Raw genomic sequence first — 27,618 nt, forward strand, 5'->3', positions numbered from 1 at the left:
ATGCCGATCTGGAGCTCAAGAAACATTTCTTTATTAATGTTGATAACAGTTTGTGAAAACCATGTGGATATCATGATACATTTTTTTTTAGGATTCTTTGATGAATAAAAGTCCTAAAAGAACCATATTTATTTGAAACGGAAATCTTTTCTAACATTATAAATGTCAATATTGATCAATTTAAAGCATCCCCAATATTGTAACTTTACTGTATGATTGTCACAGTCATGCTATAAGCTCTAACTATGTTTTTTTTTTTTTTTTTTTTAATTATCTCCTACTAACTAATGTATAGTGAATGTGACCTGAATCTTGAACTTTTTTAGTGTAGGTCAACTCCACAGGCCACCCAGAGCACCATACGTAATCCATCTGATCAAGGCAAGGTAGTACTTCACATTTTTTTTAGACAAACCCATTTAAAAGTCAATGGGCGCACAGCAAGCTGTGGGTAATAATACAGCTTGCTCCACAAAGTCAGGTAAGGACGAGAGAGGTTAAATTACCACTGATAAGCAGAATCCACATCATGAAATTCAGGCAGTGGTGCAACACTAGCATTGGCGCAAACACACACACATGCAAAGAGCCCCGTGGGAGACGGGGGATATGTAGCCTGTTGTGTTTAGCAATGCAAATGAAATGTTGAAGATTCTGTAGCATTTGAGTAAACAAAACATCAGTCGTTCAACAGCAGCCCCAGTGAGCCTCAAACCTCCTTCACTCTAAACAACCTAAACACAGACAACGACGTCTGTTTGACTCTCTGGAAGAACAGGGAACTGTTTGTCTTCATGAATAAACAAGTCAAGGATGTATCCTTCAAGTAAAGAGATGCCACATAACGGCACTCCCTGACCTTGGTGTAATGCTCAGCAGTTTAGTGGTTTAAAATTCCTGCAGACGGTGGGACAGCAAACAGTGCATATCAAATACTGATGATTTTATTCTATTCATTTTATGCTTATGCTGGAACCATATTGGACAACAAAAACATATGGAAATCATGAGGCAAGTAATACTTTTAGACTTGGGTTCAGACGCAGGTTATGCTTGTTACCATTTTTGCAGATACAGATATCAGCATATCAACACCAAAGCTAAATTAACAGCAAATAAATCAATCAAATACACAAATAATATGAAAAAGCTGGAGGAATTGGCCAGGGAAAAGAAAGTGTGGGCTGCTTTGCTTAGTCTGATTCCACCGTGACCTAGCCCTGGAAAAGCAGCGAAAAATGGATTGGTGGATTGAAAATAATATAATTCAATTTCTAAACATATATATATTTTTTTCTTTTTTTTTTTTAATTAAAATATTTGACAGAAAATCTGAAACGTATTACAAGGCGATACCTTTTTTAAAAAACATCTATGAAATTGATGAATAAATTACATTTACATTTACATTTATGCATTTAGCAGACGTTTTTATTCAAAGCGACTTACAGTGCATTCAGGCTATACATTTTTTTTACCAGTATGTTTTTGCATTTCTGCATTTCTGAATAAAACCTTAGCCTAGTAACATTAAAAGCAGGACAGTCCAGCAAAATATGCTTAAGTCAAACTTTGAAAAAAAGCTAATCCTGTCTTTTAAAAACAGTGAACTATTGGTCTGAATATTCATTCAACATATAAATCACCAGGTGCAAGTATTTGTATACTAGGGATGCCACAGTTCTCAAAACTATGTCCAGTATGAATGAAACAGACATTAACTGTGTTTAAAGCGCTCAATAATGGCCAATCTATCCTATTTTGGGTAATTTTTTTTTTTTTATGTATCGGTTCAGGCACCGTTTAACACAACGTTAAACACAAACGATCCCCAACCCTAATCCCTATTGTATATACATAAATGTTTTTAATATCTATGCTACCCAGGAGTCTTATTATTACTAGCTAAAACTAAAACTATTTAAAAAAAAGAACTTTTTGTTAATTGAAATAAAGATAAAATAATAAAGAGAAATATTTGATAAAATTTTAAACTAAACAAAAATTAGAAATGTTGCCTTGGCAACAATAAAATAAGTGTAAGTACTAAAACTACTAACTGAAAACTAAAATTGAAATAAATTTAAATTACACACAAAAATGAAATGAAAACTATTAATAAAATATTAATAAAATGTATACATTGATAAATATAAATAAAAACTATAACAGTAAGAAATAGTTTTTGCTACCAGGGAAACTAATCTGAGCCCCAAACTGCCTGCTTGCAAAATGCTCTCTTTCTGTGTAGAATCAGGTTAGTGGTGTGTTCAAGAAACTGACCTCCCAATGAAAGATCTTGGTTTGGAAAATTAAATTGATTATAGAGGATAAAACAGTTTCTGCCTTATTGCTACATGTGAGAAAGATGCAGCAAAGAAAAATGATTAGCCAAAGATGGAGCACACATTGTGGACCAGTCATCACTGCCAGCAGTAGAGGAGCTTCTCGTCCGATCTCAGAAGAAGATAGTGAGAACTGCTGAGCGGGCCTGTTATCACTGTGTTAATGTTGCTGAAAATATTAAATACTGACCCGAGCACATTTCACACTGCCCTCATGCCAAGACTAGTCTATTAAAATTAGTTAGCCTCATTTTAAATATGCACTATTGCATAATAGTGAGCCAAAGCCAAGATGAGTAAAGTAAAACTATCAACTAAATTTCTAAAATGTGAGTAAGCTTACCTGGGCAAAACGTGCAATCACAATGTTAAGTTGTTCTAAAATACACACAACATAAACGTAATATTACAACTTGGATCTATCTACACAAATGCTCAAGTGAACTTACATGCTACTCAGAATGTATAACAACTGTTGTAGATCCACTCTTCCTGTAACAACACGCTACAAAATGGGCAACCAAATACAAATAATTCACAACACTATATTACAATAGCATTCCCATTAGAATATTATGTAAACAGTAGCTTGGAGCTACACATCTTGGACTTACCTGTATTTTTGTCTACTTTATGAAGTGTTTCTAAACATCACTGTTTGTTTTCAACTCCATGATGAAATAAGATTTTAACTAAAACATACTGCTGAGAAAAATATGATGAGAAATAATTCTGCTAGATTAAAAAAAAAAGAAGATAAATAATCCAATATTCGTCAGTAATGTTTACCCTAGCTGAAGTGAATGAACACCAGTACACTGGAGTGCTTTGACAGCAGGTTACTTAACTTTACAAATTATCTATTTTGAATCCAAAATGGCGATTTTCTGAAAAAGTCTAAGGTATTTCTATTTTAAGATAAGGACACATGAAACAATAGCGACAGACATCCTCATATGATGGGGCTGGTAAAAAAATAAAAAATAATTCTCAAGTCTACTTTTATTTATAGAGCCCTTTCCACAATGTAGACCAAAGGACTGTACAGCAACACAACAATACAAGGACACTAAAAATAAAATTCAGCAAAAACAGAAAACAGAACAAATTACATCTTCCAAAAATGAACAATTAAAAGCCACAGGGAACAAGTATGTTTTCATACGAGATTTAAAAACATCAAATGAGGGTGCAGATCTGATGTCAGGTGGAAGATTAGTCCACAGTCTTGGGCCAGCGACCGAAAATGCACGATCCCCTTTAGTTTTAAGGCGAGTTTTTGGAACTGAGAGCAGTAAGCAGTTAAATGATCTTTGAGGTCTACCAGAGTTCATATGAATCAAGTCTGTAATATATTCTGGGGCCATACCATGGACAGCTTTAAGGAACACTTTATACTGCATCCGATATTCTGTACAGTAACACTTTATACTGAATCCGATATTTAACTGGAAGCCAATGCCACTTTTCCAAAACTGGAGTAATATACTCCCTTTTCTTTGTAATAGTAAGGAGCCTTGCGGCTACATTCTGGACCAACTGCAATTTTGAAATAATATATTGGCTTGCTCCCAAAAAAAAGTGCATAACAATAGTCCAAACGGGAGGAGATAAATGCATGAATCACTATCTCAAGTTCATCAACAGACAAAAAGGCTTTCATTTTTGCAATAGTCCTCAAATGAAAGCAACTTTTCATCACACATTTAATCTGATGATCAAACGTTAGAGCGGAGTCACAAATTACACCCAGATTCCTTGTTTGGGACCGCACATTTGTTGTCCATGTACCTAAAACATAATTTATGTCACTGTCAGCCTTATCTGGCCCAAAAATGGTAACTTCAGATTTAATCGCATTTAGTTGTAGCTGATTTTGCTCTTACCAGCCCTTCACCTCCTCATGACATAATAACAAAAGATGAATGAGAAGTTGATCCTCCAGATCTAATAGGCAAATAAATCTGAATATCATCAGCATAAAGGAACTACACAATCAATAGAAACTGAAGAAAATTCTCCAACCCTCACTGAAAAGGATCTTCCCTTCAAATAGGAAGAAAACTATTTTAAAACAGTCTCTTTCAGACCAACAACATGCTCTAAATGTTTAATAAGGATATCATGATCTATTAGATCAAAAGCTGCACTAAGGTCGAGCATAATTAAAGCTCCTCGACTTCCCGAGGCTGCAATGAGTAACAAATCATTGGAAACTCATAGTAAAGCTGATTCAGTGCTATGTCCTGCCCTGAAACCAGACTGAAAAGCATTAAGCACATCATTATTTGCCAAAAAAGGGCTCAGCTGAGATAAAACCACTTTCTCCAATATTTATGAAATACAAGGCAGCTTTGAAATTGGTAATTTGTGAAGAGCAAAGGGTCCAGAGCAGACTTCTGAGAAGGGACTGAACGACTGCTTGCTTAAGACATGGTGGAAAAATACCTGTAGAAAGGCTACGGTTTACAATAGATGTAATACTAGGTCCAATAAACTCAGCCATCGCACCAAGCAAACCAGAGGGCAAAACATACCCAACTGGAAGCTGGACGTTTCAATTGAGCAATAATATGACTAATATCGGTAGATGAAACCAGATCAAATTCATCAAAAGTGTTGACATTTATAGCATCGTCTGGTGACAGCATTTGGATTAAGAAAGCTATTAATAGTCTGAAATTTTTGATGAGTTTGAGTGCTGCGATATAATATTAGAAAAATAGGCTGCTTTAGCATCCTTTACAGCTTTCTGTAAAGGACACATTAATTTAAATGATTACATAACCTTTACACCTTTACAAGTTTGCATACAAACATCCTATATTAAAGTGCCAGTGTTGGGTATGAATTCCCTCACCCTGTTTTCTGTGACTAGCGAACCCAAAGACAGCCCTATGCCTGTTCATCTGCTGGTTAATAAGGCCTGAAACAACTGATTGCAGAAGCTCAATCTCGACTGATACATCTAAACTGTCTAATCTGTAAAAATATGTACTGTATCAATATGAAGGAATTTTTTACAGGTCTTTGCCTGTATTTTAAACTTCATTGTGTTGTGTTTTAGGGTTAACAGAAATGCCCATAAAAATCCTGCATAATATCCTGGCCAAAAATGAATAGAACATTTTCCCTTATTTATTTTATTATTATTATTATTTTTTTATTTTTTTAGTGAATGCTTTATGAAGTATGAATCTACAAAGGACAATCATTTTACTGAGGTCACACCACTTCCTGTCTTGTCCAGGAATATTAAACCCTGGTGTCTGACCTTTTACATCCTACACACTATTGTGTTAAACAGATGGACAAAGGAGGCATCTCATTAAATCCTTTACTCCATATGGATACCAGACACAGAGCTAAAGTGCTGTACAATCATATATATGCATATTTTCTTTTTTGATGATGATTATTATTACAGTGTTTCCCATACATTGATTTATTTGTGGCAGCCTGCCACAATATCAAACTGACCGCCACACATAGATTTTTTCAAAAGGCTCTGAATTCATTGAATAAGCATGAGCTCTGCACATTTCAAAATCGAAAACCGGTGCAGTGTTTTTATATCACTGTATTTCTGAAGGAAACCGACTGTCTTCAGAAAATTTTGGATGACATTTTTATTTCATTTTGCATGTAATGTCTGATGAAGCAGCATTTGTGAGTGAAGCGCTGCTTTGTGTACAGCGGTTACCGGGGAAACCTCTATTTCTCCCGCTCTAAGCACCTCCTGCTGGCAGAGAATTAATTTGCATATACATATGCCACCACAAATAGAGTGCAAGTCTGTGGAAAACACTATTACTATAAAATAGTAGACAAATGAATTAATTACAAATTAATATTACTATTGCAATATTTTACTGTAAAATAAAATCTATTATTAAGAAATAAATATTTTACAGTACAATTCTAAAATTACAATACTAATATTCTCATCTGTCTTCATTTATTCATTTGAAAGCATTAAACCATCAAGTTTTTATTTTGGCGGAGAACCACAGGGAGCCCTTTAAGCAGTGGGTTTATAATCGCCTCTCATTACAAGTTTGGGAAGATGGTTTGCGTTCCCAAATGAATGTTATAAGCTACTCAAATTTGTGTGAAGCAGCGTTTACTACAAACCAAGCCTTTGAGACACTGAAAACACCAGAAAACAGTGTGAATGAACATAGTGGCTTTTGTGATGAGATGAGAAACTATAAAGGAGGGATAAAAATCTACTCTGTCAAGCCGCGCTGAGTTCCATATGAGAAACACTTAATTACTACATTCACAAGCTTGCTAGCACTGACTAAAACCTGGCTCGATAGACTCCAGATAAGTGTACATTTGGGTCGAGGCAATAAACCCTGGAGGCTTTGATTGGGTTAAACTCAGCACTCTGCCATATTTACTAAAGATGGTCAAGCAGCCTTAGGGGCCATTCACAGTGTTCATGCATTCTCACATTTAAAAAAAAAACAAGACATAGCACAAGGAAATGAGCAGAATACGGGTGTCCTGAAGCATCTTTAACATTTGAAAAGCACAGCACTCGTGGCACAAGATGTATCACAATCAGTAAAACAAACATGTTTAGTGCAATGTTCAAACACAAAGACAATTAAAAAACAGCTTGGATAAACACAAGAATGTAACGTGTGAAAAACGCACCTGAAAAGTACAACAACAGCAAATGTTTTCACTTATGGAATTAAAGGGGTCATATGATGCTATTTTCAAAGATTATTATTTTGTGTAATGGGTGTAATACAATATGATAGCATGCTTTAATGTTCAAGAAACACATTATTATTTTTTGCAAAAAAGTTAGCGGCCCACGCTAATTTCAAATAATGTGGCATGGAAAATTCAAATGCAGTATCAGAAAGCTACATTAACTTACATCGAGTCTACACCAGACGCGAGCGGTGCGGCGCGAGGCAATAAAATACAATTGAAAACATAATAATCAATGATGCCGTCTTGGGTGGATGCGGCATGACACGACAAATCCCCGACAGCAAATTGCTGACTCGTTCTATTTGTAACATACAGACACAACGTTCAAATGATCTGCAATGCTTTGTCCCGTCCAGTGTAGTTGCATTGAGTTCACAGTTTTAACGTACAAGTTTGCTTTAATTTATTATCAAGATGTGAGGTAAAATATCTATTGTTGCTTTCACGATTGCTATAAAGATAACGCAAAATAATAATCAAACTCAAAGTTGGTATTGTCCCTTTTTTAGAAACAGCCTTTATGCACAGTTGGCCTTGTATTCTCCAAGGTTCAAGAAACCGTTTTTCTGTAAAATGTAGGGCTGGGTTTTGACAGAAATTTCACGATTTGATTCAATTTGATTCTAATTCACAAGCTTGCGATTCAATTCAATTTCCAATTTGATTCTAAGCAATTCAATATTGATTATTTTGGATATATATCAGGTACAGTACATGCCAAATTTTCTCAAGGAAAAAAACTCAACTAATGCTGTAAAATATACATGTGAGTCAGTTGGTACTACATTACTATAACATCGAAGGTTAAAATTAATTGATTTGTATACAAAAGTTTAAAGGGATAGTTCACCCAAAAATTAAAATTAGCCCATGATTTACTCACCCTCAGGGCATCCTAGGTGTATCTGAAATTTGTCTTTCAGATGAACACAATCGCAGTTATATTTAAAAATTGTCCTGGCTCTTGAAAGCTGTATAATGGCAGTGAATGGGGCCCCAGGTTTTGAAGCCTAAAAAACTGCATTCATCCATCATAAAACTACTCCACACAGTTCTGGGGGGTTAATAAAGGCCTTCTGTAGCGAAACGATGCATTAGTTTAAGAATAATATCAAATTTTTAAAAACGTATAAACTGAATAAACTTATAAACTGTAATCTCAGACATTTTTGGGTGAACTATCTTCTTTGCACAGTTGAAACACTGATTGAGCAATTACATGAGACAGGATACAGATTTCAATTTCCTTTACCTTTCATACCTTTGGTTGTTTATTAATGTTTATTTTGTGCTGAAACTGGTATTAATGCGGAGGATTTGTTTAGTTCACACGCTTTGCGCTGCCGCTTCTCTTGAACTGAGGCGACACAATGATCTGTCACTCCACATTAAACAGAACCAAAATGGCACTTATTGTTTGGATACTGTAATAAAATGGACAGTAAAATGACTTTGTTTCATATAAAAAGTAAAGCACAAAGCTTATTGCCATTTATTGGATGATCAATATCATTTCGTAAAAATGAGAATCGATTAAAATTGAGAAATCAATATTTTTTTACCCAGGCCTAGTAAAATGCACTGAACACACTTGAACGTTTGGGTTTTTCTGTTTTTTTAGAGTGTTTTTTTTTGATCTTTGTGTCTGATTCTTAATTGCATCCACTTTCAAAAGCATGAAAATAAAGTGATTTTGCTTTCGCATAGAAACACACAGCATCTCCACAACATGGCGGCAACAACACTACTGTGATACCTGAAACCACACCTTCTTTCTTTGCATATCCATTTGAGCAGCATTATGCAAATATTTTGACATAGTGACATAGGTATATGAGGGATAGATAGAAAAAGTTTTTTTGTTGGAGACTTTGAGCTTTGTAACTTTGCAGATCTTATACATGCACAACAGCTACATAACACGCTAAAGAAAAAAGAAAACATGAAAACGCATCATATGAGGAAAGCTTTAAGGAAAGCTCTTCTTTACCCAAGTAATCCTCACCTTTCCCTTCCTGGGTTTGGTAAATGTGATTACATGTCTATTTTCGACAGCCCTGAAAAGATAAATATAGGTTAGAGTTATCTATTTCGGCAGGGATAATGGAGAGATCTTGCTAATAGGAGCAGTGAAATTTCAAATCCAGTTTAGACTGGGAATCCAGACTGGGAGCTTTGCTCTTATATGCTCTTATGCATAGGGTGACCATATGCGCCATTCATACGGGACACATCCCGGCCAGGATTTTAATATTGCCTAAAATATCCAGGTTTTGGCTATTTGCAGGTCGATCGTTGTGCGACATTCATGAGAGCTAGAGAGCAGAGCAGACGGCTCCTTATGCTTTCGGATCGCTCTCGCACCTACTTTGCTGTCTTTTTTAGCAGCGACGCTTCAAGTCAAACGAACGAACAAACACGTGCGCATATTTGCATCGCTTAGATTGTTCCCTGTAGATCTCACCTTCTCACGCGCAGCCCAACGATTGGTCGATTATGTATAATACCTGCATGTTATTGGTCAAACTGCTTTGGATGTTTTAGGCAATATTAAAATCCTGGCCGGGACGTCTCCCGTATGAACGGCGCATATGGTCTCCCTACTTATGCACCTGACATTCATTAACAAAAGCCCTTTAGCCCAAGCTGCTCTGACAACGAAGACCTTCTTTCGTTAAGTCACACAAAGAAATTACATCTGAGAAGGTTGGCATGTTTTTAAAGAGAAAAATTGCAAAAGACTAAAAAGGTGCAGAGAAGGAAAGAGGCTCCCAGTGAGAGTGATTTAGAGGGAAAGTGAAGCACTGACAAAAGAATATACCAATGCAGAGCACATTGCTTGGGGATAGGAAGTGACATTGTGTGAGTAATGAGCACAACTGAGCGGTTAGCCATATTTTTGCTACTTTGAGATGCTGACGGCAGAGAGCAAGCCAAGAAACCTCTTTTACTAAACTGTGTCTTCAGCTATACCTACCTTTTTTGTATATCTACTGAGAGAGAAGAAACAACAAACAACACAAGGTAAAGACCATCAACAGGAACTAAAGTATATCCAAAATATAGGGCTTTACGATTATTTAGGTTAATATTGTTATCACGATTATTTAACATGATTACGAGTGGGCCACATGACTAAACCTTTATATGAGTGATTTATTTAAAGATAGCGATATACATCAAATATCTATTTTCTGTAAATAAGGTTGCTATTAGGGGTGGAACGGTTCAACTTACAGTTCGGTTTGCATCACGGATTTAGAGTCACGGTTTCGAAAAACTATACTGTCAAATAAAAACAAAGAAAATAAGAATAATTAACTACAAGCAACAGTAAAAATAAATACAATAGCTGAACGAGACGCAGATTCACTCTCTGCCAGCAGGTGGCGCTTAAAGCGTTTCCTTGGTTTCTGCTGTAAACAAAGCAGTGCCGCACTTATGACCTTTAATATGCTTTATACACAGGCAAGATGAAAAGAAAAAATATTAGGGCTGTGCAATTAATCGCATTCGATTGTTATGTGCATTTCACTACACACAGCCGTAGTTCACTGACTAAGCTGGGCGATATCGCATTCGAAACCGAATGCGATTCATCTGCGATTATGAGGGCGATTCTGCCTAATTGTCAGCGAACTACGGCTCTGTGTAGTGAAAGCCGCTCAATCTGAAAGCAGGTAATAGTGATTTACTACTAACCACGGGACCGGCTTTACTGACGAGATGCGATTAATTGCACAGCCCTAAAAAATACCATCTATTCTAAAAACAGTAAGTTCTCCTCAGTCACACATACATATAAACTCCTACCCCTAATTGAAAAGCGATTTGTTTAGCATCTCAACCGATTTGAATCGTCACATATTTGATCGATTTTCAACCAGCTCGCAGTTAATCATTACATCCCTAATGGTTAAGCAATATATAAAACACTTCATATCAAAAATTACTATATTGTGAATTTGTGAATTACACCTTTACCATGATATAATAGTTTACAATATGCTGGTCACTTCTGTCAGTCATCAGCTTGGATGAGGGCACAAACTCAAACTATCAAGAAAAGAGTGAAGTTTAATCTAAAAAAACAAGCCTTATTTCAAAGTGGCATGTAAAAATCATTATTTTTTATTAGCATTCTTCAGTCAGTTGATGGTGAGTCCTAGAGTATCTGCTCTCAGGCTGAGATCTGATTGTGGCGATAGTAAGAGAGGCAGGAGATTACAGCCCTTTTTCCTGAAGAATCACTATTCCAGACAGGAAGTAAGTGCCCAGGGGATCAGTGTTAAATAATTTTAGTCCGCTCTCCCCGTAAGAGGATCTAAAGTTATTTCAGCGGACACTTTCTCAATAAAAAGATAAATACACATCTAAATAAGCCATATTAATAACATAGAGGGAAGAGGATAAAAAAAGCGACTCCAAGGGCTCTTAGGAAAGCCTGGAGTTTCTGTGCCTATTTAAAGAACTGTTTTAGGAAGTGCTAGCAAAGGTTCTGATTGAGTGAGACAGACAAGGTCTGCTACAGTCTTTCTTTCAGTGTGAAAACTGCCTGCCAATTTTCACATTAAATGGTTCATTTTGCTGTTGCTATCTGGGGTCTTGCAAGGATCCTCCATTTTCATTTTTAGTCACATCATCATCAGTCATCACTCTTTTGATCACGCCATCACATTCTGCTCTGAATAGAGGTGTCTGTTAAAAAAAAAAACATTCTAAATGCACTGAAACTTCAATGGCTGCAACACATCAAATGCAAACAAAAAAAGAAACCTGAGTAACGTGATATACTGTAATTCAAGGACGTGTCAAGGTTATTACAATGAAGAGAGTACGATTACTGATTTCTGACCTTTCTTTACATCTTTATTGCATCTCCAAACCTGGCAGCTTTTCTCCAGGGTGACTGATTTACATACAGTGGTCAGTCAGTGACAAGAGTTTTTTTAAAGCTATAAAACTGATCTCTGAACACAAGAAAACATAGCTGACATCAAATGTAAATTGTACATTTAGTGGGTGGAAAAACAGTTCCCACAGAGCACTATTCTGTGTTGAATGTACTATAGTCAAGTTAAGGCTGGAATACACAATTTTTAAAATCTGAACAGATTATAAAACAATGGGCATCATACACTTACCAACTTTGTAATAGTCACAGAGGAAAAAACTGGCCATCCAGGGCTCTACAGTGCGACTGGAAACTACTGCATGCGACTATGAAAAAATATTTAGGAGCACCTGTGCGACTGACCCGATCAGCATATTTGTGTTTGCGATGAAAGAGCTTCAAAGGTAACGTACTTACAACGTGTTTTTGCAGCGTTGAGTAATGTATCACAGACGTATCCTCTCATTATAACAAACAAAGTGCAGACAGAGTGTAAATAAGAGATTCATTGTGCAGTGTAAGGAGCTTCGTTGATTATAATGGAGGTTTGTGAGATCGCAATGAACTAAGATGAGTGACAGCTTTTAATGATTATTAAGGGAGTTTGCAAATGTGATCTTGATTTAATACAACAGTTCAATAAACAAGTAGTTAATACAAAGTGACTTATATTGTCTCACTACAACACTATTAGGACTGTGTATTGGCAAGAATCTGGCGATACGATACGTATCATATATACATGATATACATAAATGATTCACAGGACTGCCGCAAAATAGAAATTATCTAAACATAAAGTGTCTAAAACATAAAAAATGTTATTTATCTGTTGCACAAAAGCAAAAAGAGCAACTAATATTAACATTAAAATGATTGACATACGCAAGCTAGGCATAGTTTTTATTTATAACACGTGTTTAAAGGGTTGCGTAATGTAGCCAATCACAGACTCAGCTGTTGATTTCTGGAACGCAATGGCCAGTCAGAGATGATTAAGTTAGAATCTACTCACCGCAATGCTGAAATTGTGTGCTCACGAATCCTCTCATTTTAACACACGATGTGTAGACATTGTGAAAGATTCATTGTGCATATATTTATTGTTATAACAGAGCTTTATGAGATCGCGATTAACTGAGATGTCAGCTTTTAGTGATAATAAAGGAAGCGCGCTGCTCGCATTCTGTCATGCCAAACCATGCTTACTTTTCTGTGGTTTATGACTGTTGATGCTCAGCCTAAATAACAAATATTTTATCGGGAGTGTTTCTGCTGGGATGTTGTGAAGCTTAGGAGATGTTACAGAACCATTTCATGTAAATTTCTTCGATATACTGAAAAAAAAAATCTATATAGATTACTTTTATGCGGGATTTTGCAGGCGGAGTGGGATAAAACATGAATGTCGCGGGTGGGAGTGGGACCAGATAAGATATATTTCTGCGGGAGCATAAATATTGTATACATTTTTATTTATTTTTTTAAAAATATCAATATTGCGTTTTTGAGAATCGATACAGTATCGCCAAACAAAATATTGCGATACTCACATGTATCAATATTTTCTTACACCCCTAAACACTACCCCTTACACCTCTAAGCCGCTGCACATCTCCATTAAAACAAAGCATTTTGTTTATGAATGAACTGCATTTTTAAACGAATCTAGTGAGTCAATGATAAAATTACGCATTCATAAAGACAGTCATTCCTGAATGAATGAGCCATTCGAACGAATCAATTAAATGACATTACTGATTATATGATTAGTTTATTGTTGCTATATTCTGTCAGTTTTAGTTTAATTTTTAAAGTATCTTTTCTGTTATTTAAATAATTTAATATTTCTATATTTCTAACCTCAACATGAATTTATGTTTTTATTTTGTTGTTTTGATTAGAAATGTTAAAAAGCTTATAAATATTTTTTTTTTGTAATTGACATAAAAGATGACATACTTTTAATAAAGTTAGAAAAATGCCATTCAAATGACTGAGGATCATACATTACTTATATTAAGTAGTTCCAATAACAATGAACTCATGCAGAAACGTGTGCGTTGTTGCTAGGAGACGCATGACAAAAAAAAAATATGCAATCTAAAATTGGCTGAAAATATCAAACAAGTTTAATATTCTCTGAATGAATGGAATCACGCCCATCATACACTACGCAATTTTCTATGAAATCTGTCAACTTAAATCTGCAGACTGGCTCTGATTTTTGGCAACTGGCAAAAATTATCAGTTTACGGCTAAGAAGCCCACATCAAGTAAGTCTGACTTGAGACATTCTTCTCATGGATGTTAAATTGTTTGGGTAAAAAGTGATTTCATTTCACAATGGCTACAAGCCAACAGTTTTGTTCATATTTTGCTTATAAATTTATAAGCATTTTTGTTATCTCTCTCTCTTTTTCTGTAGTGGAAATTTAAATGTGAGATTCAGGAAACGAGATCTACATTTAGCAGGAATGGTCTGGTCAGGAAAAAAATTAAGCAGACAGCGGGTGAACAGAGTAAATGGGTGCAATAAACGGCCAAACCGCGCGATTTTTTGCTTCTTCACAACGGTAAGAAAAAATTTCATACCGTCACAGCCCTAATTCAAACAACTTATAAAAGTGCATAGCATCGATTGTCCCCTTTAAAGATTTAAAATACTACTGTATTTAAAATTAGTCCTTTATGTACATCTACTTTCCCATAATGCACTGCTCACTGCATGATTCAGAAATGTACAGTGGCCAGAGTTTGCTTGGCATAACAGCCTGTGAATCAGTCAAAACAACCCAAAAATAACATGATTGGGTAACAAATAAAAAAAAACTCAGAGTGATCAAAGCGCTCAGATGGATGTGCTACACAGACAGACAGAAAGATATAAAAATGAAAACAATCATTCATAAACAAAAAGCTGTAGGATTTTCCCTGAAGAGTACAATTGTTGTCTCACTGCAGGCACTAATGGTATTCACAATTACAGAATGTTTTTTAATATTATTTTTATACTAATATTCAAGGGAAAATACAACTCGCAGGTCACAGAGTATTCTGACAGATTCACAGAAAGACAAAACACACAATATAATGATCTTAACATCAGTTCAAACATCCTTTATCTGACTTTCAGAGTTCAAAGAAGCAGTCCCTAACAGACTGAATATTTTATTCAGCTCTTTACCGAACTGAAGTCACATTTTTCATTGTCAGACGGAGCTGTTTATCATCACATGGTATCAATACTTCACAATTATCATGAAGTCTGAGCAAACTCTCCTTGAAAAGAGGACACAGGAGAGGAAAAAAATGAACCACTGCAATATTAACCTGCAAACTTTTAGGTAGAGTCATCTGTTTGAGAGCAATTTCAAGAATTTCACCCACTGTATATGAAAAATAAACATTTGATACTTTCAGACCGGCAATATATATAGCCTACAGTACAGTTGTGCACATAAGTTTACATACTCCTTGCAGAATATGCAAAATGTTCATAATTTTAACAAAATAAGAGGGATTATAAAAATTGCATATTTTTTATTTAGTACTGTCTTGAATAAGCCATTTCACATAACAGATGTTTATATATACTCCACATGAACAAAAAAAAAACAGAATTTGTAAAAAATGACCCCGTTCAAAAGTTTACATACCCTTTAATCTTAATACTAGGCTATGTGCCATTTCCTGGATGATCCATGACTGTTTTTATGTTTTGTGTTAGTTGTTCACGAGTCCCTTGTTTGTCCTGAACAGTTAAACTGCCCTCTGTTCTTCTGAAAAATTCTCCAGCTCCTGCACATTCTTTGGTTTTCCAGCATCTTCTGCATATCTGAACCCTTTCCAAATTCCATCTTTTCACTCTGAGGACAATTGAGAGACTTGAATTGTACATAATTACAAAAGGTGAAAACATTTACTGATGCACAAGAAGGCATTAAAAGGTTAACCCTTTAAGGGTGGAGAGTGTAAACTTTTTGAATTGGATGATCAGGGTAAATTGTCATTATTTTGTCTTCTGGGAAACATGTATGCATTAATGTAGCTTCTGAAGTTACTAAATGAAAAAAATATATATGATCTTTAATCAAAATAAGAAAAATTTACACATCATCATCCTGTTCAAAAGTTTACACCCACTGGCTCTTAAAGAGCAGGTCTTATGGTATTTTAAAGTGTCAAGATTAGAAAAGCAGTCCTTTATAAAATGACATGCACACAACAAAAGGTGCCAATTGTATTTCTGTGATATCCTTGAACACAGTGTCTTCTCAACATGACGTAAACACACTAACTAGCGGAAGTGTTTGTGGGTAGGTCAGAGTGTTCATATTTCGCGGGCAGGCAGAGATTATGCAAATGTGTTACCCAGTGACGTATACCAGTAACAGGCAAAAGATTCAAAAATATGACGACTTGTTAAGGTGATTCAGAACCGACTCTCTCTTTTGAGAGACAATATCTTTATCATGCACTTTTTTTGATTAACAACTTTGCAGATGTTTTCATTTAAGGATTGCTACGTTATAAACTGCAAAAGAGATATTTTTCAAAAACCCATATGACCTGCACTTTAAGGTCTGTAAACTCCTCCCTTCCATAAGCTTACTCTGCTCTGACTGCTCAGCTGGCCAAGTCTGTTGTGATTGGTCTTTCCGTACAATGTATGTCGGAAATGAAACACTCATTACCATAATAATTTTTTTTGCTCTGGAGGGTTACTTGTAAACAAAGTTGCTATAAGGTTTCAAAAATGGCATCAATATTTCCTTATCAATTTGAGCCAGAGTTTGAATATAATAGAACAAAGACATAAATTAAATAAACAGTGATTTATATTTTTCCGGTAAGTCTAACGGTATTCAGGTACTGGTTGAATAATCAAATGTAAAATAACACTGCATATAATAGAACAAAAAATCAAATGTAAAATAACACTGCATAGTCTTCACTGTATAAATTAAATCTAATAAATCTGTGTAAAAGCTACAAAAGTGATTTTTCTCTATGTGTTTTGTTGTTTGATAAACTTTCATGAGACAGAGAGCCTTAGGAACATTAAACTGCTGTGAACCAATATACTATCCATTTTCTTTATCAATTGTTTACCTTCACATAAGCCATGAGCAACTGTGTTTACAAGGATACTTGCAGCGACATGCATTTTGACATAATTCCGTGCGTATGTGTCATTTCAGGCACAAATAGATGCAGAAGTGAACATAATTCTGTGTTTACGTGCATCTGCATGGCTCTCACCTTGTCTACACCGGATGCGAACAGCGTGGCGCTGTGCAACAAAATATGACGACTCATTAAGGCAGTTCAGAGTTGACTCTTTCTTTTGAGAGACAATATCGTTATTTATCATGCACTTTTTTGATTAACAATTTTTCAGACTGTTTACATTGAAGGATAGCTACATTACAAATGGCAAAATAAATATTTTTCGAAAGCCCATATGACCTGCTCTTTTATGCATAGTGTTGCCTTCTTGAGCTTCAGGCTTTAAGCTATTTAAAAGCAAAGGAAACCGAGGAAAAGAGGGGAAATTCAAGCAAACTAAAAATGAACAATTGCTTTATGCCGAATTTCTGCTATTTGAAAGTGAAAGTAAAATGTGCACGGCACTTTTACAAGCTATTTAAAAGTGAAGGAATGTGAGGAAAAGAGGGAACGCCCCCACCCCCACAGTGATACCGGTATTATCATTGTTGTGACACCTCAATTAACTGGTGGGAAAATTTCCTCACCGTCACAACCCTATTCTCGACAGACACACATAGATTCCTGCCTTTAATTGAGAGAAGAATATGTTCAGCCCCCTCTCTCCGAAGATTAGAATATTTGGTGTTGATTACGACCGAAGCTTCGAAGCTCAAAATATGGTATTCGGAGCAGCCCTAATATATAATATATATAACTTTTTTCCTCAAAACAAAAAACTTGATGTAAATACAGAACTCTGTACACTAACAGATGCAGTGTGAGGGCAAACTGCACAGTTTGTTTTCATTGTGTGAAAGAGTAATTAATACAAATGTGTTTTTTATGTTTTGTCTTGTTTTTAAGAGTATGTGATATATATAAAAAGTTTTTGTGTTATTGTAGTGTGTTTTTACACCACACATAACTGATAGAGATGGATAGGGATGGGGTACAAACCCAATGCACATCATATGATCAAGAAACACCGGCAGTTAGAGAGGCGCAGGCATGAAGAAAATGGAATATAGGGTGGGAAAGAGGGGACTGTGAGACAGGTGGCCTGAAGGGAGGAAAGGAGGGCGAGTAGGAGTAATGTATAGATAAAGGAGGGACAGATGGAAGAGAGAAAGGTGTAATGGGAAATGACGGGATCTTCTCCATATATGCTCACTGGTGGCTCATATACAAAAGACAATGGCAATCTCATGCCAGCACCCAAAAGCTTTTATTCAAGTTACATGAAAGCCTCTGTAATTATGAGTGAGCCATGATCAAGAGGCTGTGCATTACAGTGATTTTACCATGCTAACAAAAAGAGGCAAAAAATAAATAAATGTATAAAATGAAAATTAATTACTGACACACAGCCTCAAGTGGATGTTTTTATAAAACAACTTTAGGATAAAATACACTCATGTTCAATAAAACAAACACTGATAATCACAATAAACATGCAATAAACACAATAAACTGCCAAGTATGCACACCCTGCTAAATCTTCTGTCCATTATGATTCCTCTAAATGAACACTATGAATTAAACATCACATGAACATCCTAGCATTTTTAAACTTTCTTACGCAAAAGTGTGGGGTCTGTATATATTTGATTTACATCATACAGGTTTAATATTAAACACTACATTGTGACATTGCTAACTTCCTCTGAGCTGTGGCTGGCCAAAGGGCACAGCATTAATGTGCTTCCTTTTATCATGGTCCAGAGAGAAATTATAACTCTAACAATATGATTCATACGTATACAGGCCAAAAGACTACAACGCTTTTACTTTCCTTGTAATGTGTGAACATCAAGTGTTACCCTCTTAAAGAACCATTCCCATTATAGATGCCCTGCAGTTGACATGCCTCACATTGATGTTCAAAGCAAGCACCACTTCAGGTCAGGGACTACTGTATTCACTTTGCCTCTGACTCGCTGCACTAAAATAGTGCTGAGTGGTTACCTAGGAAATATAGTTAAATTTAAGCCAGCCATTTTTGAGCTGCCAGCCCAGCTGCTGTGTATCTTGGCAAAGCAGCAGGAAATGACTTTAGTTCAAAAGGCCCACCATGAAAAAGGGAAACGGGAAAAAAGGAAAAGATGTTTATAAAAGCTGAAAATGGTAGTGTCTGCCTCAGCAAATCCAGTGGGTTAGTATGGCCTGTCTACGTAGAGTCAATAAGGCAAATGTCGTCTGTAGCATACAGACTGAGATAAGGGCTGGTGTCCATCAGAGAGCAGCTTCAGGGGCAGTAGAAACAGCAGTGATTGACAGGGGGAAGAATAAGTCTAAAGCCGACTCTGACCAAGAGAGAGACTACAGCCTCACAGATGAGCTAGAAATATAGGAAGTAAAAATAGGAAGTAGGGCTGGGTGGTATATCGAGTTTGTACAATATAGGGATGGGCGATATATCGCATGTGATTGTCAAGCGCATTTTGTCAGTAAAGCCGGTTCCCTGATTAGCGCTAAATCGCCATCACCTGCTTTCAAATGGAGTGGCATTTAATAGACAGAGCCGTAGTTCACTGACAAGCTACACAATATCGCGTTCATTATCGAAGGTGATTCATCTGCGATAATGAAGCGATATTGCGTAGAGTGAGCCACGGACGGCTTGAGTGAGCAGAGAGCTTGTAACACTCCAAAGACAAAGGAAAATTTGAAATCGCATCATATGACCCCTTTAATTTAAATTAGATTGTATAATTATGAAATTTTGAAGCAAAAACAAAATGGTTTGACTTTAGTTCTGCGAAACTGTACATAAAAATATCAGCATGAAACAGCGGATGAGCTGAATGAGACGCAGATTCACAGCAGGTGGCGCTTAAAGCATTTCCTTGGTTTCTGCTGTAAACAAAGCAGTGCTGCACTTATGAACTTTAATATGCATTATACAGAGGCAAGATAAAAGCAAAAAATACTAAAAAATCTAAACTTTTCTAAAGACAGTAAGTTTCCCTCAGACATGGATTCATATAAGCTCCTTCCCCTAATTGAATCGTGATTTGTTTATTAGAGAGATTTGTTTATATTTGAATCAATTTTCAACCGGCTCGCGGTTAATCGTTATATCCCTACTATACATAATAAATGTTTGTAAAATGGCACAGTTTTTTAAATATCTGAAAGTACACTCTTAACATCAGTCAGTCAAGCATTATGATATGATAATCAAGTATTATTTAATGATAGAATTTTAGTAACTAGAATTAAAACTTAATAACCATATTTGAATGCATATTAGTCATTTTAACTGAACATTTTAACTGGACTGGTGGTGGTGCTTTTTTGGTCATTCAGTGAATCTGTAAAAAAAATTGGGAAAAAAAACTAACAAACATACTGATGAGATAATGATACGAATCCTATTAATAAGACCTATAAAATGCACTAAGGATTACTAAGGATTAATGAGCTGCTGGATTCAAGAATATTAAAAGGGTCATATGATGCAATTTCAATTTTTCCTTTCTCTTTGGAGTGTTACAAGCTCTTTGTGCATAAATAGATCTGTAAAGTTCCAAAGACTAAAGTCTCAAATCCAAAGAGATATTCTTTATAAAAGTAAAGAGTCAACCACTCCTACCTAATATGGCTCATTCTAACATGCCCCCACATGTCTACATCACGATGTGTGAAGATTTGCATAACACCGCCCAAATTTTCATGGCTGCCGCTGTTGTGGGGATTGCTTTGTGCTTCATTGTGAAAGCGAAACTACTTTGCTTGGCCTTCCAAAAGAGAATGATATCCGCTTTGTCATGCCTAAAGCTGATTCGTGCTGGTCGCTGAGGAAATACATCAACTTTGTGCTGTGAATCGCCAGATTGGCTTTCACTATGGACAAAGTGGAGTCCATGTTGTTGCCCACCGGCCGTTCCTTCGTCGAATCCGCCAGCCACGCCGTTCTCAAGCCCATGGGCCGCCACTCACTCAGCCCGCCGGCTGTTCCTCACTTTAGGCCGCTGTCCGTTCCTCAGTTCCAACTTTGCAAGGACAGTCTGGTGCTTCTGACTCACAGCCTGCAAGTACGTTTTTTATATCTAAAGAATTTGCAATTCAAAATTCTTGATTTAAACACGGGTTTTGAGCAGTGTAGAGAAGCGCTTGTTGTTTGTCGTTTCTCCAGACATGGTTTTATGTTTACGCAGCGCGTTACGCAATGCAATGCTTAAAAAGACAGTATAAGTCATTATAAACAGTAATTATGTCCCCACTGGAAGCAACAAATGCCTCGTTTATAATGGGTTTTATTGTTTTTGTATTTTCGCGCCGGGACACAGGGCGTTTGTAACGTAAGTATGTTAAGGGGCGTAACATTTCCATCACACTCTTGAGGTATTCAGCCAATCACAATGCACTGGATAGCTGGGCAATCAGCATACACCTCGCTTTTCAGAACGATGAGCTTTGTAAAAATCGACACGTTTCAGAAATGTGGGGCATAGAGGAGCAACAATAATGTAGCTGAAGAATTCCAAAGGAAGGCTTTATTTTGACAGGAAAATACAACAAAGAATATCGTTTACATGTAGAGTATCAATTATCTCTCTTTCTCTCTCTCTGCGTGTGTGAGAGACAAAGCGATGGTGAGTCGTCTTCACACTAGAGTTTATAGTACGTCAAATACACCTGCATTTCACATCCATTGAGATGAACTGTAAAATAGCACAGAACGCTTGAAAGAGAGTGAAACTCTGAAGTGCTCAGTCAGAGTGTTCGGCGAGTGAAAATATATCGGTGCTAAACTTAGAGCCTCCAACTCACACACTGGCGAGTAAAATCGGAGAATTTATTAGCCATTGGCTAATATTAGACATCATTTAGTTGCCCAGAGTGAAAATTTAGTCGCATATGCGAGTGATTCACTAGCAATGTAGAGGGTTGTATACAGTAATACACCTGAATGACCAATAAACCTGTTCCAGCTGTTTACATATTTTCTGTTGTCATACATAAAGCAAGTATAAATAGAAACTAAACATGACCCATTAATACTACATGTTAACCTGGAGTCACTCTCTATACTCCTTAAATCCTGATTTATAATCGCGACATCGTCTGATAAAATCAACCTACATCTACACTAAAGAGTGGCTATATGGGGTGGTTTTGGCTATATTGCTTTTTTGTCTCATGCAGCGCACTGCCTGCGTCTAAGTTACAAACTATTTGCATATTAATGATATATTAATGAACTATCTTCGTATTTATAAGCCCAAAGAGTCAGTAAGAATCAGGTGCTTGGAAACGCTGTTTTGTACTTATTTATTGACGAGTTGGCAGCGGTACGGCCAACTGAATGCACTGCTTCTCTGCTGCTCACTGCACAGAATAGACGCCAAGAGAGGCGATACTGCCCTGGGAAAGTCAGACCTTCCGTCGCGTGGCAGTACTGGAGAAACTGAACTTCCAACTGAACAATAGCAAAGGTTTATTCCAAAAAGTCGCTAGGTTTGTCAGTATGTACCTTTAATGGAAAAAAGTCGATGAAAAAAGGGTATGAAAGTTGATAAATATAGTGCTAAAGTCAAACTTGTGTGTGTGAAATGCAGGAGCTGATGCCAGTGGATATTCTTGCGGGCCGCCACAAATAAATGAATGTATAGGAAACGCTGTAATATTTTGTACAACCTGAGGGACAATGCTTTCACTAAAATAATAACCTGCTGGCCCTTTCCACCACAGCACAGATTGCCAAAAATCAACTCATAATAACACAAAGCTGAAGGAAGTCACAACACTGTCAAACTTAATCACATTTCCAACCTTTCGCTCAAAGCTATGATCAAACAAGGCGGTATGGTGATCTTACCCTCTCATCTGGGTCAGTGTGTCAGTCAGCCTTGAATCAAAGGCAGTGACACACACTCTTAATGACCTCATTACCACACTCCCACGCTCATAAACAAAAAAAAAAGAGAACATGTTTAGCATGCTGTTAATGAACATGTTAACACATGTTTTGTGGGGTTGAGGTGAAGTGTAGGGGGAGCTTGCCTTTGTTACAACAATTTTTTTTCCTGCAGGTGAGGATAAATGAAGGTCAATCACTGCTGGTTTATCGTGCTTTTACAACAGGATCCAAAATGCTGTGGGTTTTATGAGGCCAGAGGAAGGTTTGATTTGAGCTCTGTGGGGACTAACCTGCAGGAAAGCATGACAGAGTTATCTATGGATCTCAGTGGACAAAAGAAAGCAGGTTTCTTGAGGACAAATATGTTATATCAAATACCTGGATGTGTGAAAACTTTCCAGGGCTCAATCACACAAGATTCTTTGGATTTAAGACTTTAAACACTTGAATTTTGTTTTGCTATGCTGCACTGCCAGGTCTAACAGAGCTAAATCTGCTGTGCAGCACATTGTGGCCTGAAACGCTTGTTCAGGCTGCTTGATGACGGTTTCATGCATCAGCAAATCTCAATCAGACTGCTAGGATGCTATGGCACCATTCTGAGACTACTAAAGCACTAGTGTCTAAACAACACAATCACTCTGGACATAAAGCCCACCACTTGGAAAGAGTATACTACTGCAGATGACCAGTAACAATATATATATAGAGCCAAATTCAGCCACTAAATCCAGCCCTGCAGTTTGGCATTCTACTAGTATCCATGCCTAATAGTTTGTAAAGCCATCTGCCATGGCTGTATGTAACTCAAACAATGAATAGATTTCCAGTTTTTATTCCCTATAACATCTGTCTTGAACATGAGAACAAAAAAATAACATAAATATGTCAGTTCTGCTTTGAATAACACAATATAAATGGCAACTTGGAGGGTAGCAGCTTTCAGTGTTTTACAAACAGACCGAGAGGCCAGACAAAATATAACAGTGAAATATGGCACTGCAGGCTGGCTTGGTCATCTATCCTGACCCTTTGTCCTGTGCTACATTAGCAATCTGTGCTGTTTATAATAACAGACATAAATACAGCACGCTTACACACACACACACACACACACACAAATATCTTTTATTGAGCTCACAGAACTTGGCCTAAGGAGAGAAGCAGTGTCAGTGAGAGTGACACATTATATATATATATATATATATATATATATATATATATATATATATATATATATATATATATATATATATATATATATAAAGAGTTTCCATTTTATTCACCCAAATAATTAATATTTTACACCCAAATTTATATAATGTGCCCTAAACATAGTTAAGTAAAATCCACCACAGTGTGTATGCTAACTATATGTTGTTTTGTTATTATAAGACAGCAACATGTACCAAAATGCTTCTAATTAAAAACTCTGAGTACTGGAGTACCATATTGGGAGCTCTAATTACATGGAATTTGAAATGTGCATGCACTACTGTCTTTACATTTAAACTCAAGCAAACACTTGCACATCAGTGACAGCTGGAGCAAAACCTGGTTATATAACACAAAAATATGAGATTGTCTCATAACAACAATAGTCAATAGTCCCATGAGTACAACTACAACCTGAAAATAGTAAGATAACTGTGTTTCAGTTTAATATGAAAGGCTCCAGGCCTGCTGATACATGTGAGGGCTGTACCCTTCACCACAGCAAAAAGTCACCAAACTCGTAACGTGGCTTAACAAAGCATTAAATCAGAAACAACTTTAATCTCTATGGTGTTACATCCCTATAGCTTTATTCCCTAAAAGGTTCCATTCTTATTACTTTAAGCCTGACTACAACTGTACTACTCTTGCAATGATGTGGTTGAATTACATATCACTAAAAATTATTTTTTTATTAAAAAAGTGTCTCTAAATGTTACAGATAATTGGTGTGACTGATATTTTATCAATTTAATGTTATGTTTTTTCGATATTGAGTCCAACAATAAATAGCACCAAATGATCTTAACAATATGCACAAATATAAAACTTAACTATTAGAATAAACCAAAACGAAGATGAAAATGTGACTAGTAACAAGTTTATGTTTTTAGTATTGAAGATGAAAATGTGACTAGTAACAAGTTTATGAATATTTATTATATATATATATAAAACTTAATAATACTCATAATGCATATTATTTTGTGGTAAAATAATGTGGTACAATAATTTGTAAAATTTGTTTCTGCATATGATTTTTCAGACACTTAAAAATAATCTGCATTATATCTGTTATATAAAAAAGCAATATTGGTCCATCTCTAATGAATGTAGGAGCAAATCTCAGGTCATTCGGTGAAACATTAAAGTCCATTTAGGGCCATTATGGCGATATATTGAAATCAAACAACTAATTATAATAGCCAGAACTCAAAGGGCATCCAACAACGACAACTCATTGTTAAAGACATGCAGTGGGCCATTAACAATAACCAATAACATAATCACAAACTAGCATGACTGCAAGCACAAACCTGATCATATGTCTTGATAATACCTTGATAATGACACGGTTTATTCATCCCAATCCTTTGCAGATATCAGTGCTGACAGCAATAAATGTGTCTATGCAAAAATGCACCTGTCTTATACACTAGTTGTGAATGGCATATACCTGCATGAATGCTCAAAGTACAGACTTCTCTCATCTCTTACACACGCCACTCCCATTCCTCCTGCTTCAGACAACATGCAGTTTTTGAAGAGTTACGACTGAATGGAGCTGTCATGTGTTCGACAGCAGCACTGCACCACAACATCCTAAAATGCAGTGACAACTATGACGCTCATCTGACACTAGACACAACATGCAAAAGACGCAGCTCGAGTTACAGACGGGCATTAACCCGTGTGTCATAATAAAAGTGATCAAACCGTGACACTTACTTGCCAATGACCTCGCACAGCTCGTAAACATCTTCAAAGAGCACGTCGTCGTCGGCCATGGTCCAACAAGACCGGGGAATTTACACTCCCCCCAAAAAATCCGTCCAAACGATAAATGTCAGAGGATTACAGTGTAACGTTAGATAAGAGTAGCTGGAATGTGCGGCGAAAATAAACGCTGAAAGCCTACGTTACCGCTCTCCAAATTCCGATAAACAAAAAATAATTGATTCCTTTCGGTTTTAAAGAGAAAAAAAAAATATCCGTTGGTGGTTCTGTTGAAGCGGGTGGACAGAAGTGAGCGCACGGTCGCTTTGACTCACTCTGCCCCACCTTCTCTTCTCTCTCTCCCGGCCCCTTTAATCCCTCCACTCGATGCTAAGGTAATTCAAACGTTAAAACAACTCCAAAATAATCGCTGCTTAAGTCACGGAAACAAGTGGGTTAAGTCTTCTAAACGCTGAACTAACAAACTACCTAACTAATTCTGTCGAGCCCACAAAAGAACTGCACACGCGTTTCTGGTGTAAAAACCGTAGGCTGTTATTAAAGTGCGCAGTTCAGTTGATTCTAATCATTCTTCCCACGCGCAGGGCTTCACTGAAACGCGCGAGGCTTTTCCGTTGCTCGCTCACGCTGGCTGCCGTTGCTCCAGTTCCCCTTCATAACTCCAGCGCTGCTGCTCCCAGCTTCCAGAAAGCCCAAACTCCTCCCACTCTAGGTTATGAAACTGGATTGCTTTACGCCATAATGGCTCCGACAGGACTTTTGTATTCCTGCATAACCCAGCACTACTGTTTGAACCAAAATTACGACCAGGCTTAGAGTTGGTCAGCCAAACTGACAGTTTCTTAATCAAATTAAATAGCTTTTTGGAAACCTTTTATTTACTAATTTGGCTATACGTCAATATAGTAATGCACACTATATTAATGTACTAATAAAAGTATATGAAAAAGTGATTAAAATAGATGTTCTTTTGATCTCAATTTTTAATTCGAATTCAAAATACTTTATTGCAATGCATTGTGTACATAATAAAAAAGGAATAATAAGATATACATTAGAAATCTCATTGCAACCATATAATCCCATTCTAATCCTTTATTAGTTTATTTATTTACTTTCTTATGTATACTGATGTGTCATTTTAATGTCTTTTTTTTTTTTTTTTACATTTTTTGTCAAATTAAATAAAAATAAAATAATCAAATAAAATGAATGGTTGTAATACAGAGTTAAATATCACAAATATAAATTTTATTGGGATACCAAGGTGTATTTGTAGTCCAATATAAGAAAGCTGACTTAAGGTTTGCAATGAAGGAAAATTTAAATGGGGTTTTGTCTGCTCTTTTTACATTAGTGACTTTGAATTACTGCATTGATTTCTGTAGCTGATGATTGGTAGGATACACTTGAGCTAATTGGATTTTGTACATTGAGTCCATTCATTCAGTCTAGAATTCATTCAGTCACTTCTCATTGTAAATTTATAGTCTGAGTCCTTAAAAAACGTTTGTTGTGTAAATTCATTAAGTCTGGTGATTATTCTGCAGTGATTTTCAAAGATAAATCTACTAATTCACACACAGACATACACACACACACAATGACCACAT

At 36.3% G+C, this 27,618-nt stretch overlaps 1 protein-coding gene across 17 annotated transcripts in view; it reads right to left on the minus strand.

Moving 5' to 3' along the window:
- The window catches only part of caska (calcium/calmodulin-dependent serine protein kinase a), a 158,795-nt gene extending 132,103 nt beyond the window's left edge, over positions 1-26,692 (minus strand). For 5 of the 17 annotated variants that reach the window (XM_042763972.1, XM_042763966.1, XM_042763970.1 and 2 more), the window contains exon 1: positions 25,997-26,691. In XM_042763972.1, the coding sequence (XP_042619906.1) occupies positions 25,997-26,055 (59 nt within the window). In that variant the 5' untranslated portion in view covers positions 26,056-26,691. Of the gene's footprint in view, positions 1-25,996 lie in introns of all 17 variants that reach the window. The other 12 variants (XM_042763980.1, XM_042763978.1, XM_042763971.1 and 9 more) reach the window with 3 other exon arrangements.
- Between the last annotated feature and the right edge of the window lie 926 nt (positions 26,693-27,618).

Source organism: Cyprinus carpio, chromosome A9, assembly GCF_018340385.1.
Source record: "Cyprinus carpio isolate SPL01 chromosome A9, ASM1834038v1, whole genome shotgun sequence".
Classification (NCBI taxonomy): Eukaryota; Metazoa; Chordata; class Actinopteri; order Cypriniformes; family Cyprinidae; genus Cyprinus; species Cyprinus carpio.